Source organism: Amia ocellicauda, chromosome 18 (assembly GCF_036373705.1).
Source record: "Amia ocellicauda isolate fAmiCal2 chromosome 18, fAmiCal2.hap1, whole genome shotgun sequence".
Taxonomy (NCBI): Eukaryota; Metazoa; Chordata; class Actinopteri; order Amiiformes; family Amiidae; genus Amia; species Amia ocellicauda.
Genome location: NC_089867.1, coordinates 1,974,043 through 1,995,219, shown reverse-complemented (window position 1 = coordinate 1,995,219; position 21,177 = coordinate 1,974,043). Strand labels below are relative to the sequence as shown.

Genomic DNA, 21,177 nt, shown 5'->3' with positions numbered 1-21,177 from the left:
TTTTTTATAATGGTAGGATTTTTTTGTCACAGTTCTGTTGTGCTAGAAGAGACCAGTGAAATTTGTTAATGGTGTTGGTAAGCTTGCTCACAGCAGTATAAGGTTAGTATGTGGTTGCAGTAATGGGAGGCCATTGGACACTGTCATCAGGCATTGCAGTTTGTCTCAACATGAGTGTGGACTGTATAAAGTAGAGTTGTTTCCCTAGCCACTGCATTGGTGTGATGCTGGCTGTGTTTATATGCTTGTAAACACCTCCTAAAGTTATGACAGTAGAGAAAGTGTCATAATTTACTGGATTACAGTTTTATAGTGTTTTGGTTAGTACTTTAACCAATCCTGTTTTCAACCATTGATTTGTTCTTTAATGTTTGTGTAATTTTTTAAACTATTTAAAACTGTTAACAGTCATAACCACCAGCACAAACTCTTTTGGATAATAAAAGGCACTTAATCTGATAATTATGTCTGAGACAGTTAAATTAACCATTTATACCCCAGCAATGCTTTTTTGCCATTTTGTATTCCATTTATGTATTTAATATTTTTACATGTTTTATGATAGTTCTGCCATCTCTGTTGATTGCCTGCCCAGGTGTGGCAGTGGCACTGTCTGCTAGTCTAACCAGCCATGGGCTTTTCCAAGGTATTTTCATATTAAAAGACAATACTGAATGAATAATATAAACAAGGTGAGTGTTTTTTACACTAAGGGAGGAATAGAATTTGAAGAAGTTACACATGAGAGAGACCTAGGAGTTTATGTGGACTCCTCACTTTCCCCATCCAAACAATGTGGGAAGCAATTAAAAAGGCAAACAAAATGCTAGGGTATATTGTCAAAAGTGTAGAGTTTAAAACAAGGGAAGTAATGTTCAGACTGTACAATGCACTAATTAGACCTCATCTGGAATACTGTGTACAGTTCTGGGCTCCACACTTCAAGAAAGATATCGCTGCTCTAGAGAGCAACCAGACTTATTCCAGGTTTGAAGGGAATGTCCTACGGAGAGACTAAGGGAACTGAAACTTTTCACCCTTTCAGTCCAAATCATGAAATAAATCGACCACATCAAACCAGAGGAGCTGTTCCAGATCTGCAGGGACACACGGAGCCAGGGACACAAATGGAAATTTGGCTGTTATAAAAATCATCCAGTTTGGTCTCAATCACAGTGACCAAGAGTGATGTGATGTTATAACAATATAGCCTACTTTTAGTGGAAAGCATATTTCCTAATGGTTCCTAATGTTCCAACATCCTACAAATAAGTATATAAGAAAGTTTACAAATCAGAGGAGGCCATAATAGAACAATGTATGTTTGTAATAACAAGATAAAAAAAATAAAGGAATGGATCCGAGAACAAACCAAAATGTGACATATGCAACAATTTAGTGAAAATTTTAAAATGGCAATGGGCTGGACACATAGCAAGAAGAACAGATCACAGATCAACAAAGGAAGTTATTGAATATATCCCAAGAGATAAAAAAAAACCTAGAATACAACCACATAAAAGATGGGAAGATGAAATCATAAACTTTGATGGCGTGACATGGAAAAGAGAAACTGTATATCAAAGCAAGTGGAAATATCTTGGGGAGGCCTTCATCCAGCAGTGGATCGATATAGGCTGATGGTGATATATATAATAATAATATAGGATTTGTTTTCTGTAGTCTAGTAGCAGCAGTTATAGCAGACAAGTAAGCACATAAGCACTAATAATAATCATCATAAACTATACATTTCCTTGTGGCCTTTGAGGATGAGCAGACCTGGTGATAGATTAGATGAGCAGACCTGGTGATAGATTAAATAGCTTAGGGGTCCATTTCTGTTTGTGACTATTTACTTTATTATACAAATATCATTTTGCAAAACCTGTCCGAATCCATGTCATACTGTTATGTAGAAAATACCATGATTTAAGCAGCAGGAATTATTTTACCTCTATTTAAGCTAATAAATATAGTCCAAATGTTTAATTTATATATTATACTACTTCCTGTTTGATTCATATTGTACTTATAATATGCTACACTTGGTTTCTGTAGACCAGTAACATTTTATTTCACTTTGTACACTAAATATCTGTTTGGATTTTATTATCATTATTTTGTACCCAATACAGAGTCTGGGAAGCCATTAATACCAGTCAGTATTGCTATGACCTGCAAAATTTATATCTTTAATAACTATTTACCATTTTTACCACGAGTCTGGATAGTTGATGTGGAAGCTGGCTGGTTTTGGACACGGATCACAGAGAACATTGGCATTTGGTGGTACATAGTATTTTACTGGATTATACATTTGTGTATTAGACTAATAGTAGGAAAATATATTATTGAGAAAGATCAACCAATTGAGAGCAGTAGTCAGTTCTTGGGTACTTAATAGATGGTGTCCTCCCACCGGAGATACGAGGCAAAGTCCATGGGTATGGGTCCGAGGATGTGTAGGCAGAAGCTGTGAGCAGCAGGACACTGAAGGCCACCATTAGCAAAGGAGTCCATGGCACTAATAATACACCATTTTGTGTCAGAAACCTAGATTGCATAGTTTGTGCAAAGAATAAACGTATTACTTTAGTCATAGTCTCCGAAATACATTGCAGGCTGTAACATGAACAAATAATGTAAATATAACTATATGATTATAGAGGGTCGTCAACCCAGTCTGTTTCAACTTTAACTTGTTCTGTAGCAACAGCACCTGAAGGCCATATTTAGATACACTTGATCAGGATTGCAAATAAAATAATAGAGAAACATGTGGCAGAGATTCGACACATGAATGAACAAGATTGAATCTGAAACTGTGGAACTGTCACTTGCTGAACCGATTTCTGAAAGATCACTCAACCCCTCCTGCCACAAGAATTGATACAACACTGGCAGACCATCTTTGCATCTGGACTACTGTGTCAACAGTCACTTGAGCGATGATAAATTGTGAACAATACAGGGCTGTGAATTATGTCTCCATAAACAACTACGGTGGTTTAGAGTACTGCATTTTGTGAAATGAATATGACCTTTATAAGGATGATGTGATGTAAACAAAAGGCATGAGTTGGACATTAACATTCAAAGATCAGGGTACTATAAATTGTGTTGATTTCTGAAACTGTCTTCTCTGACCTTTAAGGGACCGCTCTCCACACAATCAGTCTTTTATTAACTGCTCAATTACAATGTTATTTAGAAGTAAATCTTTTACTAGCTGTGGTGTAGACCTCTATACCTAGAATAGATGTAACAGGTTTGCAGAGAATGATAATTCAGTCTTATATACTTTGTTACATAAAATACATGATTTTATTTGATTTGCTATAAATAAATGTATTATGATAAACTAAACTGAAAAACACAATACTAAAGGGACGCGAAACAATCAGACTCGTGCGCATTTGAGTCCTGTTGGAGCAATGCTGCTCTGGCCCTTGCCATGTATTGCTGCACACAAACGTGACCTGCGTTTAGATTAGTTTAAACCTGATTCTTATTATAAAGCAGTGCATGTACAGTACAAAATATGTTGATGTCCAAGAGCTTAACATTGCGCAGACAGCACCAAAATTCCTATGGCCTTAATTGAGCATTTTGTACATAGTGACAAGCAAATTGGTTTTATTTGTATTAAATGTAAAGATGGCATTTTATGATTTAGAAACCAACCCTTGCACCTTCCCAATCAGTCTTATCAGTAAAGCCTTTTCTTTACCATCTGAAACTGATGCTTTGGGTTGAAAATTACGAAGTCTCTCTTGACAGTTGAATTTTTTTTTTAAAAAATCTGCAAATATTTCTTCAGGTCGTGTTTTCCCTCAAGTGTTGTCTTTCACAGAAAACACCATCAGTTTTAAATGCTCACTCCTTGGCTTCAATCACAATGCTGAAAGCTGAGATGAATCAGAATGAGCATCTTTTCCTTTCGTTCCTTATGGGAACACTTGGTGCATGCTGTGAATGCTCTGCCAAAATTGACAAGTTACTGTCTTAAATTGGTTTCAGAGGGTGTTGATTTAGTTTTTACTGTCTGGGACCCCAATATTTTAAAGTAACATGCATATAATGCATACTGGTTACATTTGTAATGGAATAATGTGAACTCATGTGCTTTAATTTAGAACTAATGTGTGGGCAGTTCAACTATTATCTGATCATATGTTTTTTTTGTTTGTATTTAACTTTTTAATGATTATGATCAGATGACAAGTGCTCTTTGTATAATCTGCCATGTGTTCCTGGGAGGAAAAAAAAAAATGTGATTTATTTTTTACAATAGGTGAGAAAAGACAAGTTGGAGCAAATGTGGTGTGAATCCAGTGAAGTCTCAGTTCTCTGGTGTCCAGTGTTTATTACTTCCATGCAGACTTGTGCATTCAGCCTGGATGTCTTTTCAGATTGTGTTTGCCCATTAAAAACATGGTACATAAGTAACAATCTAAGGAGAAAGAAAAGCAGACAAACATTTACACAATAATACGAACTGTGGCAAGAAAGACCTTAAATGCCAGGTAACTGACAGTAATGTGACTTTCTAATTGACAGATGAATGATATTAAAGTATATTCAGAGGTAGGAAATTCCAATCATCTAGAGCTGGGATCCTGTAGATTTTATACGCACCTTATCACATAATGAAGGAATAAACGGCTGATATGACTTACCAAAAGATATTCTTAACTTTATGCTTACTTCAATTAACAATTTGAGAACCAAGCTGTAATGAAATCCAGAAATCCTTTGCACTCCAGAACTCGAATTCCCTAAAACTGTCTGATTTATTGTTTCCTGTAACCTTTACAAAGTAACGGGCACTTTGTGTGGTCTTCTTGTTTACAGACTTATTTTCATTTGTTATTGTCCATTTTCTCTGAGTTGGCTTCTGCTGGTTAGGGAAATAAAAATGTGCTAGAATTTACTGAGGAAAATTGTGAGCTTTTAAACTCATATTGTAGCACTTTAAAAAATAATGTGCTCTTCACAAATCCTGCAAGCTGTTTTTCCTATCCCCTGATGAGATGTAGATAGCCTGAAGAGATAATGAGTTTGATAAATGTCAGACATTTCTGCATTGAGGAATACTGAAACATACAGTTATCTTTTAAAGATCCCAGTACAGTTATTCCTCATTCTTCAGATACTGATGGTTCTTTAGTTCCTGAATGGGTAATGATGTTCAATAGTAATGAATTTATTTGTATGACTAAGCTCTGTTTTATATACACTTTTGCAGAGCATTGGCTTGAAATGCAGCATTTTTTTTTTTACTTCTTTATGTTGGCTTAAAAGGAAGGCTAAATCACTGGGATTCTTTAATAACCATCTGGAATAAGTTAACTAATAGGTTCCGGATGAGTATTCACTGGACCGAATTGCATCCTCTGGTTTGTAGGTTTCTTTATTCTCGTGTTCTATGATCTCTTGGCAAAGGAGCATTTAAGAATATTAATGTATTAATGATAGTTTTATAAAACTATATAGATTTGACATCAGGCTTTTTTCCTCAGCCTTCAAGTAGATCAGGTCACTAAAAACATGATCATTTTATGGCTGGAAAATCACCCCCATCTTTGCAGCGATTTTGAATTAATTGACCCATGTCTTCAAGAAAAGTCACCCTGTTATGATTGCCGGAATCATTTGAAATTGCTGATGGGCCAATGCCACTTGTAATTTGGAAATATTTGTGCCTGGGGTATCTGAGATATGTTTGCACAGCACCGTTTAGTTTATTCTAGTAGCTCATGAGATAATTAATTATGCAAGCAAAATACTGAAAACCTTGTTCAATAGTTCCACCTAAAACTGTATTTAAGTGAGAAACATATAGGCCTATAGCTTGTTCACAAAGTAAACAAACCCAAAACACTGAATCCAATTCAAAAAGCAAATTATGAGGCTTCTGAAGAAAGTATTGTATGTATCAGAACTCCTCTAGTTACACTTTAATATTGATTTATAACTTCAGTGTAGTGGTAAGCAGCAAAATAACTGTCAACAAGCAGGGGGAAAAAGTTTAGTTTTATGCGGTCTCAGGTTTTCAGGGAAAAGTGATCTTTTTTTGTCTTGTTGATGTTATGTTTATGTAATTAGAAGACACCAGGTGGATTGAGACGGCAATTAGCAACAGAAGGCTGGGTTAATTTACATAAAATGAGAACAGAACACAAGATCATTATTACTCTCTTATGGGACCATAGATAATTATGACATGGAGTATTTAATGCAGTCGGCCTGATTAGGAAGAGAATTACAGAAAAATGGGCTTCAAGTTCCAGCTGGAGTATTTCTGTGTTAAATGGCAGTTCACTGTAGGGGATGTCTAAACTGGGAGAGATGAGAGCATATAATGGATAGCAGGGCAGGAAACAGCAACTGTCTGAAACATTAAAACAGCTGCAGGTGTCTGCTTTAATGACCAGCCCTGCAAATTATTATATATTGTGAAATGGCTAACACACATTACAGTTCATGACAGTAGCATTGAAAGAAAAAACTTTTTTTTTTTTTTTTTTTTTTTTTTTTTTTTTAAAGCATTCATAGTGCATATAGACCCGTTTAAAAAAGCACAAAACTAAAACCAATTCCTTGAGGTTGAGTTGAACACAAGACCAAATCTGACAGCACTTAATATACAGATTAGAATAAATTAACTAGAAATTGGGTAATCTCTTCATGGCAGACAGAATGTTAATCTGCAATGCACGTATTTCATCTGGGAACTGTAAAACGGGAGCCGGACTTTGGTTTGCCATGACTTTGGCAGTGTTCAAACAGTGACATCCTGACATTAGTCCAATGAGAAGGGAGAACTGGGTAAAGGAGAATTGTAAATACGTTCTGTGAACATATTTTCAATGTTTTTATGTAATAACCAGCACTCAAATCCCAAAAATATTCAAATGCATTCAGACGCCAATACACATGCCTGCTCAGTCCTCTGCTTGTCCTTGAGTTTGCTGGCATGTCTTTGGACAATTGCTTATTTACTATATGTTTTCATTACAGTAAAATCGAAGTTGGCCACCATATGTATGATTGTACAGAATATCCTTTCATTAAAGTAATGAAGTAAGACTTCTTTTTGATAACATAATATTCAATGTGTAGTTACAATGAGTGTGTTTTTCATTAACTTCTCTTCATGGCACCATCCTGCAATGCTCTTTGAATCACAATGAAATAGCCAAGAAATGTTTGCACATTGGAACATTTGAGAAGTCAAGTGCAACTGCCATTTTTCTTCCTTCAGTTTCAGTATCTCTCTCCCCTGGTGGTCTCTATCGTGAGCTTCGTGTGAGACTCTGACAAGATCGACTAAGGCATAATATTTCCTATGGCTGTTATAGTCTGTAGGGATGCATCTTGCAGAGATTATCCTATTTACAACACTGACAAAACATTTAAAGTGCTGTAACCATATATAGTGAAATGTGTACAGCACCTTTGCAGGGTATTTATTACAGATTTTGCAGGAAGAGATTCAGTATCGCTTGAAATTTCTTGTAAAGCCTCCATAATCTGCAAGTTGCTCACACAGCTTGTAAATGCACACCAACTGACAGATGGATTTTTATGCTCCTTTGATGTATTATTTTCTTCCCCTCAGAATTGTGTGAATGTTGCCCGAATTGTGTGCTTCAGCTTCCCATTTAACCAGCTGTATTCCATTTATATTACACTGTGTAACCTCAAGCAAAGGCAGGGTCTGCTCTTGACACACATAGGGTTGGAGACCTTGAGTTTGTCTCAAAATCCCTGTGGACAACCCTCTTACCACTGTTGTGTCTTCTTGGTCCTCATCTCATAGAAAGGGGAGGAGACAACAGCCTGGTTTGTGAGCATGTACATTGTGTCGCAGTGTCATCCAAAACCACCTCTGTAATTGCTTTAATGAAAAATAGGTTATTTTACGGATATTAAATTGGAACAACTTTGGAATTTTTTGGCAATGGATAAAACAAGCAAGGTATTTTCTCTTGTTAATAGATTCTGATGGCTTGGCTCAGAAGAACATTGCTAACACTGGAATTAAAAGTCAAAACTCCAACAGTTTAGAAATGTCTCTTCAACCACAAACTGTGCAGCCAGCTATTAAGAATAATTCAGATTTGTTTTAGTGTTAACCGAGAGTGATTTATTGTGCTGGAAACTCCACTTATGACCAGCGTCTTGAGACAGGGTGGACGAGGTGCCAAAATATCCTTGTATATACAATTGTAACCCGGGCACCAGAAGCAAAGCAAAACGGGTATGACTTATTGGGTATGACATTTTTCCTGATATAGGCTTTTTTTTTAGGCTGAATATACTGCTTTGAGGAGTATCAATTCTGAGAATTTGAACCTTTTAAAGGGCCACAAGAAAAGCCATCCATGCAATCAGAGCCAAAGGAGAATTCAAAAAGTACTGATTGGTGGGGTATGAATCAATGTCAATATTGTCTGTAGTGAATTTTTAAATAGGAATTGGTCCGTTTTCAACAAAAATATAATCGTAATCCAGAGATTACTAAAAAGACCTGAATGTAATTTCATCTACATATGTTTTATCTGTGAGGTTTTTTTCTCTAAATACTCAGGCCATTCGTTTGTTTGCATTTTTAGCAGTTGCTGCAATTTGTACTAAACTCACATCCTTTTTTAACAGTAATGATAGAAATGAATGAAAAATATGTAAAAAAAAAAAAAAAAAAACTTTCTAAATGGATTTAATCAAAGTAATTTCAGAAAACAATGGTACAAATTGGCACAATATAATAGAAATTTATTTTCAGCACAGGCTGAACTATAACAATTAAAACACGATTTTAATGTTTTTAATTATTAATTCATGATGAACAATGTAAATAAAAGCATAAATATTTTTATTTATTCTAATTGAAAAATATTTCCCTGAGAACTTTGGAGACAAATGCAGCAATTAAATACCTATCTGCTCAGAATGGTTACTGTCCACAATTCTTATTTGGCCCACCTCTGGGAGACATCCTCATTATGATGCATCATTGTGAGCCATTTTCCTTCATCAGCGATTCATTATATTCACTTTCAAATTGGTTTCTGACCATTTGATGTTTACACATTTTTGAATAACAACAAATTAATCGAAATACAATGATTTACATGGATAAATATATTAAGTACTCTCTCTTACTTCTTTTGATTGTAAAGACAAAACATGTAAGGCTGAAGCTTGTATCTGAGTTGAAGTTTTCTAGTACAGCATTTTTATGATGGATCTTATGAGAAGCTTGTGTTTAATGTTAATCTAAATACTTTGTGTTGGTACTCCTAAATCAGAAAAAATGGTGGCCAACAACATTACTTTATTGTATGTACATTTAAGAGGATTTCGGTTTCTTCGGTATTTGATCTCTTCTGGGAGTTAGCTATGTTGAGTTTATAGCCCTTTCCCAATATAATTTGCATTAATGGTATCTTCTTCCAGTTTCAGTCTGCTAAGTTATTTATGGTCATTTCGTACTCTTGATATTAGCCCATTTAGAACTATAAAGCATATGTTCCCTATAAACATTCATAATTAAGTTAAGTACAGTAAGGAATAGCCCTTAAACAAATTGCAAATTGGATTTACTATTTGTCCTTTGTGAAGTGGAATGTCTATGTACTGTCTAAGAAAGATTTTCATATGTAAGTTAATAGTGTACATATCAAAAATGCTTTTTATGAAAAACCCTTGCATTTAATGTCAAAATAACTGAAATAGATGAATGATTTAAATATATATATATTTGTTACTTCTGCTTAGATGTTTTTTTCTTGTCAGTTTTTGCCAAGTTGTGGAATTGCACTGCTTGATTGAGGTGATAGGATTGTACAGTGAATTTGGGGAACACAACTGAAGCAAATGGTGTACATCAATGTTTTGGACGGAAGGTGCAGAACGACACAACATGGTTACTGCACTGATATTTCAAAGTAAAAGGCATCCATTGTGAAGGCATTAGAAAACTCACTGAAGTTCCCATTCATTTTTCCTTTGGATACCATACACACAACACTGTCACACAACACAACACAACACAACCTGTCCTAATTGTAGCTCAGACTTTGAGTTGTCCTTTGACTTTGAATAGAGGTTTGAAATGAAGATTAGCTTTAGAGAACAATAGTTACGAATGGAACCTGATTTGTTTATAAATCATCTGCTTTCATGGAAAAAAAATGTTTTACTATTATTTAGGCCTAAACTTTGTTCATGCAGTAGTGCTGTTGAGTGAAAAATGAAACCTCAATGTAAATTTGGCAAAAAAGTGCCTGTGTAATTTATTTTGCTTGTCCTCAGTATTACTAGCACTAGGACTGGATTTATGCAATATATCAAGGCCTGCCTCAATAGACTTGTACAACCTGATCTGAGCTTCTGAACTAATTTTATAATAAGTCTATCAGTTCTGTATAATCAATTAAACAGCCCTTTGAAAGCATTTAATATTTTAATCTTGCTTAGTTAAATATATTTGGTAGGTCATATTTTTTTGTAATGATTCATAATGTTTGTCCTCTTTAATATCAAAGTACAATAAATACACTAAATAAACACTCATCATCCAGCCACTTGGACATGTCGACTGCTATGTTAGTAAGGCTTATATATTTAATGAAGTGTGGGATTTAAGAGCAAATCCTATTGCAAAGTGATGTTTTGCATTGCAAACTTAGAGGATTTTGAATCATTTAAGCTTCACCAAGAAGTACCTGTATTTTTCAGATAGACGCCTCAAGAAATGTAGCATTTTTGTTGCGCTTTAATGCAATTCTGTTTTTATTTTTATGTATTTGTGTTTCATTTGCTGGGAAAGATGAACATTTATTAATTCAATTGTGCTTTAGCGCGCACACTTATCGGTTTTATGCAGATTTCCATTCTTTCTCTTTTGCTTGGAAATGTAATTTGATATATATGAAAAACACCCACATTCACATACATTTGTGAAGAGAACATTCAATATGATAATTAGCTTATCATTGATGGCAGGTATTTTGATGTAAAGCTTTAAAGAGGTGCACAATGTAAAATGTCTTTGACATATAACAGAGCAGATGTGATTGTTACAAAAAGAAAAATAATGCAGGGTAATATAGCTTAAGAGCAGTGGTGTTGATGTTAAGCTTAATAAAATGTACTGGTTATTAGAATTATGTTCACATTCAGACAGTCACAGATCACTCGGTTTCGATTGGATTTCTTTGCAAATAAGCTTGTTTTGTTCAGAACAACCTAACAATGAATCCAGTATGTTCTATCAAACACAGAGAAGTTCAGATCCAATTATGTACAATCATTGTGTATTAGTACACCGTAAACAGAGTTTTCCATCTTGACATTTTGAGCTCTCTATGGGTGTGTGTTGCTACCAAAACATGGATGGTCTTGTTTTGTCTGGTTCCAGAATGTCATAATTGTCAATATTTTCTGAGATTTTGTATTCCTAATCAGACCAAGTATCCCACCACCCCCGCATTTCAGAATACGGGGTATAAAAAACATTTTTTTCACATCACAGAATGCTTCACATCATTAGAAAAACAACCAATGAGAACATGAGTACTGATTCAGTACTAGCATAGCAATGGGAAACCCTACCCACCCTGCAAGAAGAGCATGTGGCTTTCACTGAGAAATGAAGAGTTCTGCAATTGAAGTGCAAAATCTGATGTATTGTAGCCACGTGTAGCCTGAGAAAAGTACTGAAACAAGGAGTGTAGGATATAAGTGCATTTGATGAATCCATACCAGGAGCCTATTCTCCAGATGGCATCGCTCTTGGGTTCACTGGAACACACAAGCCTCTCCTCCTTGAAGGGAGAATCAGTGGATTGGCAGTCAGAAGTTAACACCACCCTTGGGGAAAAATAATAGATAAATAACATAACTCACTAAATAACATTGTTTCGAATGAAGGATGTGAAAACTTTAAACTACATATGGAAAGTACACTCACCTCTGTGCAAAGTGTACCCATTGTGACCTTTCCTTATTTGTCTCATTAACAACACACTATAATAATATAATAATTCACAGCAACTCTTCTATAAAATTGGCCTTTATATTTTGTGAAATAACTTTGTTAGAAGGACCAGACACTTTCTTGAACTTTTTGTTCTTTAATGATACTTTGCCTTTTATATTATTTGTGGAACATTTTGTAAAGAACCTAAGCACTATTAATAATTGAAGGACATCTTGGTTTTCCCTTTTTCTTCCTACAGGAAATTATAACAGATGGCAGTAGTCAATAAACTTGAGTGTATGCTTAGTAACGGATAGTATCTGATTTATTATCAGAATCGTACATTTTCCTAGAGGCAGTGCAGTACTTTAGGCTTAGACAGAATGGCACCATTCGGTAGATGCAATTGAACTTTTTCAAAATGTATTTTCCACATGTCACACATTAGATTGTTAATTGATCAAATTGTTCCTTTCTAATGAAATCTTCAGGTTACAGAATGAGAAAGTCAAAACATAATGTTGAATGGGTCCAAACTAATTTTATGCTGATTAAAAAAGGACTTAAATATATTAAATATTTTATTAAATATATATATCATCATCGTCAGCAGCCTATATCGATTCACTGCTGGATGAAGGTGTTTCCATTTAAAAAAAATCTATAGCTTCTCTTTTAATGCCTGCAAAGTTTATTTATTAATCTTTTTATATATATTTATATATCAAGTGTTTCCCCCAGAAAAAGTGTTTGGGGGGTTGGCGGTAGCGAACAAGGCCTGGGAGGCAATTATCTGGTCTGTGATTAGTACATTATCTTTGTCAAGACATAACTGCAAATGAAAGTAATAGCAGGGAATGAGACCAGATTCCAATTAGCATTCAAAATATTAATATTATGCCTAGTTGATGGTGGACTGTACATAACCAGCCCTTCTTCGTTGTTTTTATGGCTACACATTTCTCTTCATATATTTGGATGTCTGTTTGGCATTGAAGAGATGATGGAGTTAAAAAGATTATAGATATAGTCTATAGAATGATTGGGAGTGTTGTACATTAAAATTGAATTGGGTCCCCTCACATCACTGGCTTCCAGTTTGGTAGTATGTGTCTGTGTCTTTAGAAACATCAGCTTATTTCACACCGTGTCAAAATATTTATTAGTGAAATTAATTAAAAGCTGTTTTTCCTCAGTGTTCATTTTTTAATTTTTAAATATATCTACATATTATTGCATTCATGAAAAAATGAATGCTTTTTCATAATGACTTTAACAGTCCATCTGTTTGCAGCAGATAAATGAGGACAGCCCTTGAAGAGTTTTTTTGTTTCATCTTATCATTTGCTGCAAGCAGAGCCTTTTGAGATGCAGACTCTATGACTTAAGTGATATCTGTAGGATACTCTACCATATGGGATTTTTCACACATTTTATAGATTTCATTGCACATAACTGTAGCCAGGAAACATCAGCTCTACCATCCTTGCATCAAGACATTAATTGAGCTCAGCTTGTTTGTATTGATTTCATACCTGTAACTACAAAAATATATGGGGGCTTTTATATTGTTACTATGGTTGCATTCTCTCCTTCAATTTATACACTGTTATATAAGATATTGAATATCTTTCCAATTGCCGTATTTGCTCACACTCCTTTTCTACTACTTACTTTTTTTATTAAGAGAAAAAAAAAACCTGAATACCACAGTAGAAGGCTGTGTGAATATTGCTCTCCTCCTTTATACTTCTTCCCTCCACCAGTGGCTCATAAAGCAGGATCAGTCTGCATAAAGACTATGGGAGAAAAAGAACAATGAGAAGAAATGTGCTTTCTCCCAGTATTGCCCTGTGCCTGTGGCCATTGTTAATAATGAGTCTTTTCTTTGTTGTCTGTCTGCATGCAGCTGAAGAACCTGAGCTTTGAGGAGCTGCAGATGCGGCTCAGCGCGTTGGACCCCATGATGGAGCGAGAGATCGAGGAACTGAGACAGCGCTACACCGCCAAGAGGCAGCCCATCCTCGACGCCATGGATGCCAAGAAGCGCAGACAGCAGAACTTCTGAAAGGCATTGAACCCCCCCACCCCACTGTACAGACTGTAAAACTGAGCCAGACTAGTGGCCTAGGGCACACAATGTTCAATACAACAGTGCCACTAACAGAAGTTTTTGTTTTATTTATTTATCCCTCCCCCCCACATGGAGTTTTGTTCATTCACACTTAATGAAGAAAAATAGTTCCTTCCTTTTTACTGAAATTAAGTAAGAAGTGATTTATGGCATTCTTCCTCCTACTGCTCTTACTGTTATTGTCTTTGCTATCTTTGAATATGATTAGGTCTCCAACATCTTGTGCTCAGTTTTCATTTCGGTGTGAAAGTGTGGGATTCCAGAGAGTTGAAAACCAAAGAATTACTGGGGAAAGTGTGCCGCACAGGCTCGGTTGCATTGTGAATTTGGGTGCCTTAAGGTTTTGAGTCCAGTCTTTGTTGGCTGAATAAACACATTAGGTGACAATAGAGCACTCCTGAGCATAGGAGGAAAGCATATAGAAACTAGTGCAGAATGTTACATTTAATAAAATAAAACGTACATAGGAGGTTTATAAGCACCTTTGGGGGACCAACTGAAATGTTGACCATGGCCTTGACCGCATCAAGTGCATTTTGAAATTTCTGTTTCTAGGTCTTGATCCTAGTGTAAAATAAACTTGTGATCTTTTTTTGCTAAAAGAGTATGTTTTCTCTCATTTCTGAGTCCAGACATCTTTTTTTCCTGTTCAGTAAGCTGTAGAAAGACAATGTATACATTCACAATCAGCTATGCATTTTTTGCTTTTCCATTTTTCCTGTTTTTATGCAATTGGATTATTTTCTGCATCTTCATAATCATAGTAAGAGGTTTGCTTTTGTAAAGACTAATGTAGCCCCATTTCCCCCCCATGAGTCTTACAAAAAGTGAATCTCACATTTTGTTTGTGAAGTCCAATCATTGCTTTCTGTCTCAGAGCCTCTCTTTTTTTCCTTTTGAAGCATACTTTTGTTTTAACCATTTAACCATTTGTATCTCATAGAAAATAAGATCTAGATAAATGATATGTGTATTGGTTTGTAGAATACTCAACTATATATATTTCTGTTAATCTAAGTTTTTCTTTTCAGTAGTTATTGGAATAAATGCATCCAGGTGAGATATCAATGTGTTTGGCACAGAATTGGGATGTTTGTTTTAAATATTATTCTTATTGTATCTAAAGGCTTCCATGAACATGGCTGGAATCTTTAAAAGAAGGAAAAAATCCTTCAGTGAAAATCTGAGGATATTTCTGTATTGATAAAAAGGCTTGTATTATTTCTTACCCTTCCATATATGCTGGTGTCATGCACTTTCTTGAGCTCAGGGTTTAAAAAATGTCCTCTTTACCCTTCATTTGTTTTTAATGGGAGTCTTTGTAGACAAAAAGCTGTGTCTGTTTCTTTCACGCTTAAGGATTTTCTCTGAACATTTGTCTCCAGTTAAAGCTGATGGTGTAATTTCCTTTTATTTCTATATTTTTGTGCTGTAAATATGGAAAACAGTGCATGCTATTTATAAGATATATGCCTGTAATAATGCCCTCAAGTTTCTAAATTATACCATTTTAATGATATGTTCCCTCTCCAATGATCCTTTCAAGAGTTTGAAGGGCCAATTGCACTAAGCTCTTATACTAGTGAATATTTTCTGCTGTCTTTTTCTGTAGCAATAGAATATAATGCATATATTACCTATTACACCAACAACCTTTCTTAATACTGTATTAAGAACATGCAAAACATGATGAGGGTGAATTGCAGTGGGGCAAGGATGTAATAAACCTTAGAACAACATACAGACATGTGGATTGTTCACAAAATGAAAGTCAAACAATGCCTTTTATGAACCAACCCTAGAAGCAGTGTAGTGGATTCGTTTGTTTTTTTCTCCACAAGATGCAATACATGAGATGCTGACAGATTTTGTTTTTTTCCTCGTTTAGTTTTACATAAAATCAACAGGCAATGAAATGTAGCAGTGTTCCAATATTATTGATACAGAGCTATAAATGGATATAGAACAGGCATAATTTCAGTAACGTTGCAGGGTGCTATTTGGATAGTTTTCAAATGTGACTGACCTATTCTTATTTTCCCTACTTTTAATTTCTCTACTTCTTTCTGTTGGATGTGTTTGCAATGAGCACTAATGCAGTTTTTAAACAAGTCCACAAAATCTGACGGTTTTCAACATAAGTATAAACGAGATTGGCAACATCTTCATGCAGAAGCCCTTGTTCAATCCATTTTACTATCCTTGCATGAGATAAATAAAAAAACTCTGGTAATTAAAGACTGTAATCTGTTTTGGCAATTAACAGCAGTTTGTCAAGATCAAATTGCACTGAGTATTACAAAGTGAGCTTTCAAAAACTTGTACAAGGCCACATTTATCCTCACTGTGGCATTTCCATAACTAGTTATTGTAAGGGTAAACTCTCTTTGTATCATTATTTTCTTCCAGGCCTGCAAAAGCAAATGTTTAGTCAATAAGCTCACTTTAAAACTAGCACACAAGATGGGAAAGAGCTGGGGGTGCTTTGTTAGTCTGAATGGTTGGCAATGTAGATGTTTATTTGTCTACGCAATTTTGCAGAATAACATGGCATACACATTTGACTTGCACCTGTTTATTAAGTTAGAAAGGAAACTGAAATCCATTCCCATTAGAAACTAGACACTAACTTGTGCTTTTGTGTTGATTGCTGCTGCTTTATCCAAATAATAGCAGATATCAGCCCTGTCTTTTACGAATGAGGCTTTAAAGTGCTCTGAGAATTGCCTAGTGATTTCTTTTATAATAAGCCAGTTTTGCAACAGAAAGCAGGTTTCCTTATTTTTTTGGATGCTTAAAAATTGATTTCTTATCAATGATAGACGTGCATGGCTCTCCATCAACAATCACTATGATAACAAATGTGTCGGGCTAAATGGATAAGCACAGTAATAGCTCAAGGATACCAACAAATTCAATAAAGTACTTTAGAGGGCTGAGGCAGGAGAAATAGGTTGATACACTGTCAACATATGTTAGGCTTAATATTGACTTTTTCAAAGGTAGACTATCTATCTATCTTATATACCTGTGTGTCCACCTATCTGCCTCAATATGTCTGTCTGTGTAGGTGTGTATTTTTTTGAAGGGCATGCTATTTAGAAACGGTAGCATTGTACAATATAGCTTTGAATCTGGCAGAAATGAATATAGAACACTTGAAATTCTTTGAATATGTCCCTCAATTTCTTATATAAAAAGCATAGTTATGTTCTAATATATGAAAGTTTATATATATATATATATATATATATATATATATATATATACACAGCTTTAACCTTCAGTTTTAGGTTGTGCTTTGTGTGCTAAATTAAGAATTGGATTTCAGAATTTGATCAAATGTAGTGTGTGGTTAATTCAGTAGTGACTGGTGTTACATACAACAACTCATTCAAGGTGGTAAAGTTGCAAATGGCTGCAAGATGTGTTATTTTGAATGCTTCATATTTTCACTGAAGAGGACATGTTTCAGGTAGTACAGCTTGCTTCCACTGGAGAGTCAGTAAATTGTTGATGACATGTTTCACCATACAATTGCCCTGTATAAACTCTGTAAACATTTTAAACGGATGTGTAACTTCTTAACGGAGACACTAACTTATTTTCTCAGATGTATTTTCCTACAAAACACATTAAAGAATTTTGCCCTTTTCACTGGTCTCACATGGTGTTTGATTATTTTTTAATTCATACATATATGCATTTATTCCTACCATTCCTAGGGCTCTGTGTTTTATGCAACCTGCTTTGTAATGCTGTAATGCATTTCTTCCTATGCAAGGTGGCCATGTAGTCTGCTTCTTTGAATCACTTATTGAAGATTCCTGGAATAATATATATAAAATACTAAATTAATAAAATAAATATTGTAACCCTGAATTCTGTAAGAGACTGAGATTGTTCTGTAATAACTTAGCCATAAGAAACACTTCTTTCAGTATTGGTAACAACTTAGAAATATATTTTAGCCTTTCCTCTTAAATTGGGAAACAATTCTACAGCTTTAATGCAAACTCATTTTAAACTTTGAGCACCTGTAAGCAATTTCTTTAACATTGTAGTGTTTGGTGAAATGTGCATTTAATTTTCCATGAACCCTGTGTAAAATGGGATGTATTTGGAATGATATATTTTCCCAGTGCTAGCAATGGCTATTCAAATGTATTAAATTTGGCAGGAAACCTCAAAGTATGTCATTGTATGCCTTGATCATGTAATTGGCATTATATGAGACAAATCTAGTCACATTATTAAAATTAACTTCCAATGCATTTAAAGATTTCACAACGCTGTTGATGAGTAATTCACAAAGTGCAGATTAATTGTTTCGGCTAATACTTTCATTTTGGAGGTATCCTATAGTACTTGGAGAACAACAAACTTTTCAGTTGACTTGCTGTATAAATTGCTTCCACATTTATGCATGTAGTTTGAGATTGTGCTAATATTCCCCATGGAAAAAAAAAATCCCAAACAAACTAATGCCTCTGTCAAAATGAAAATAACCATCTCACATTCATAACTTTCTTTACCGTGTCTCAATGTTTCTTTTGGTGCATCAATTCATTCAATTACCATTTATACTACCATTTATACTAATAGTAATTTGTTTGTTTTTTTCTCATTAGTCAAAGCAAAATTTGCTGATTTCTTAATTATGATTTCAGTTACTCTAACTTCGCTTTTTTCAGTGCAAACCACAAATGATCTGTTGGATTTTGGTCTGGATTTTGATTAATTCAAGAATGTTAATTATGTGTACACTTATCATGTCTTTGTAGACTTGGATGCATGCCTTGGATCACTATCATGTTGGATAATCAGTTTTCAACCAAGCTTGAGCTTTTTATCAGAGAATGCAGTTGTTGGCTAAAATGTCCTGGTACATGCTTGTGTCTATCTTTTTCTCGATTCTAACAAGGGCACGAGGACCAAAAGATGTCAAACACAAAGCAAAACAGATCTACCTCCATATTTTACACAGGGGATGTTCTTCTTAAAATTAGCTCCACTTTTTCAGCACAAAACATAATTTTGATGTGCATGTCTGGAAAGCGAAATGTGTTTCATCTGATCATGCCACTGGGTTTGAGATTGCCTCCCAAACCACTTTCCTCACACTACATAGTGATAATGTTTTCTTGCATCTTCTTCCTGACAAAGTAGTGTCACTCAACAAGACGCTGAGTCACTATTGTGGAAACTGGTAGGTTTTTTTTTCAGATTTTTTTTAATAGCCATCACCCAACAGGTCAATGACTCTTTGCATTTGGACAGCTCTTTGACTTTGAATATGATTATGAATGCTACCAATGAATTGCTTCTGTGTGCAAAATCCTTTTATACCCCATGCAAATAGGTGACCTTTGGATGGTTCTATAAACTTTCCAAAAGCTTCCAAATAACTTCCAACTTGAATAATTAATAAGTAATTCAACTACAGCTGTTAGTGATCTTAAGTAGTGTGCACTGGGCAGTGTGGAGTTGCCCTCATGGATTATAAAGTCCACAGGTGAATATAGGAAGTTTCAGGACAGGCAGAATGTGGTCAGACACAGTGTAGTCAATTACTAGAAATCCACAAGAATATCTTTGATTTTACTCTCCCTGACTGATGACTTTAAAACATCATTTTAAAGCGGTATTAATCCTGTCCAAGCCTTGGTATTGATTCTTTCCCACCATGAACACAACTGGGCCCATATTCATCAGTCTGTCATAAATAAGCCACACTACAAACAATATTCCCTTAACTATTTGTATGAAAAACGTGTAATTCCAGATGTTAAAGAATGTTACTAGATTAATTTGAACATGAACATTTTAATAAAAAAATAGCCATATATGGTAAATGTAACAGTCAAATGCATAAAAGTAATACATTGAAGCTGCATATTTCCAAGAGGGCTGAGACTGCTACATCATAATAATATAGTTATTAATTAATTTTATATGGCGAATTTAATGTAAAAAAAACACCACACAAAGCTCTCAACAGTTTAAAACAACAACAACAACAACAACAAATATACATCAAAACAATCATATCAGATCAAAAAAGCAAGTTTGAAAACAAATATTTTATGCTGCCTTTTAAACAATTGCCAAAGACTTGGAATGTTTAATAAACGTTGAAGGAGTAATCCACAATCTTGGAACATAGCTTACAGAAGCCGTATCCCACAGAGTATGGCACCTTGTCCTTGGGAAAATAAAACACACCAGTGTCTTCTGACTGTAAGCTTGTGATGGACAATAATAGAATAAAAGTGTCTCTAAGACATGAAGGAGGTAATTTATTCAAGGGCTTGTACATCAGATGTAAAACTTTTAAATCAATCCTGAACTTCACTGGAAGACAATGCAAAGACAAAACCAGGTGAAGTAAATTGATATTACACCTGGAAACACCTAGCAACAGGGCATTGCAGTAAGCAAACCTTGAAAAGGCAAATGCATGTGTGAGATTCTCAGCATCCGACTGTCAATCAAAGAATGACAATTTAATGAGACAACATGGTGAAAAAAATATGTCAAAGAAAATGTACAGAAATTGAAAAAAGAAAAAAAAAAGGAAAAAAAATGGTTCAACATGCTAGTGGGTGTGAGAAAAAAGTAACAGCTACAGGAGGTGGACAAGCCCACACAAAGGTTTCCCTTGACATGAGGATTGGTGGCATCACAAGAGACACAGTGAGACACCATATGAGACACTGACCATATGCAGGTGGAAAGTGGAAGTGAAGCAGATACTTCTCTTTGCGCAGTCAGCACTAAAGCCCTCAATCTGGTTTGATATAAAACACTTTGTACTGTTTTTTAAGCACAATTAAGATCACAATGTCAAATATAAGCCTTTCAATTAATTCCAGTGTGGGTCTTGGGCACACCTGCTGATATTATTTACTGAGACACATTCTGTATCATTCAATTAAACAATTAACAAGCTGTGCTAAAATGGTGGGATGTAATGATCCCAGATATAAATTGTATATATTATATACTACATTAAATGTAATTGGTAAAGAATGGGAAAGCATTCCAA

General features: G+C 34.9%; 1 protein-coding gene across 1 annotated transcript in view; it reads left to right on the top strand.

The window, feature by feature from the left end:
* Positions 1–17,786, top strand: part of stk3 (serine/threonine kinase 3 (STE20 homolog, yeast)) — a 113,888-nt gene extending 96,102 nt beyond the window's left edge. Inside the window, exon 11 of the mRNA XM_066691512.1 lies at positions 13,905–17,786. Within this exon, the coding sequence (XP_066547609.1) occupies positions 13,905–14,063 (159 nt within the window). The 3' untranslated portion in view covers positions 14,064–17,786. The remainder of the gene's footprint in view (positions 1–13,904) is intronic.
* The last annotated feature ends 3,391 nt before the right edge of the window (positions 17,787–21,177 follow it).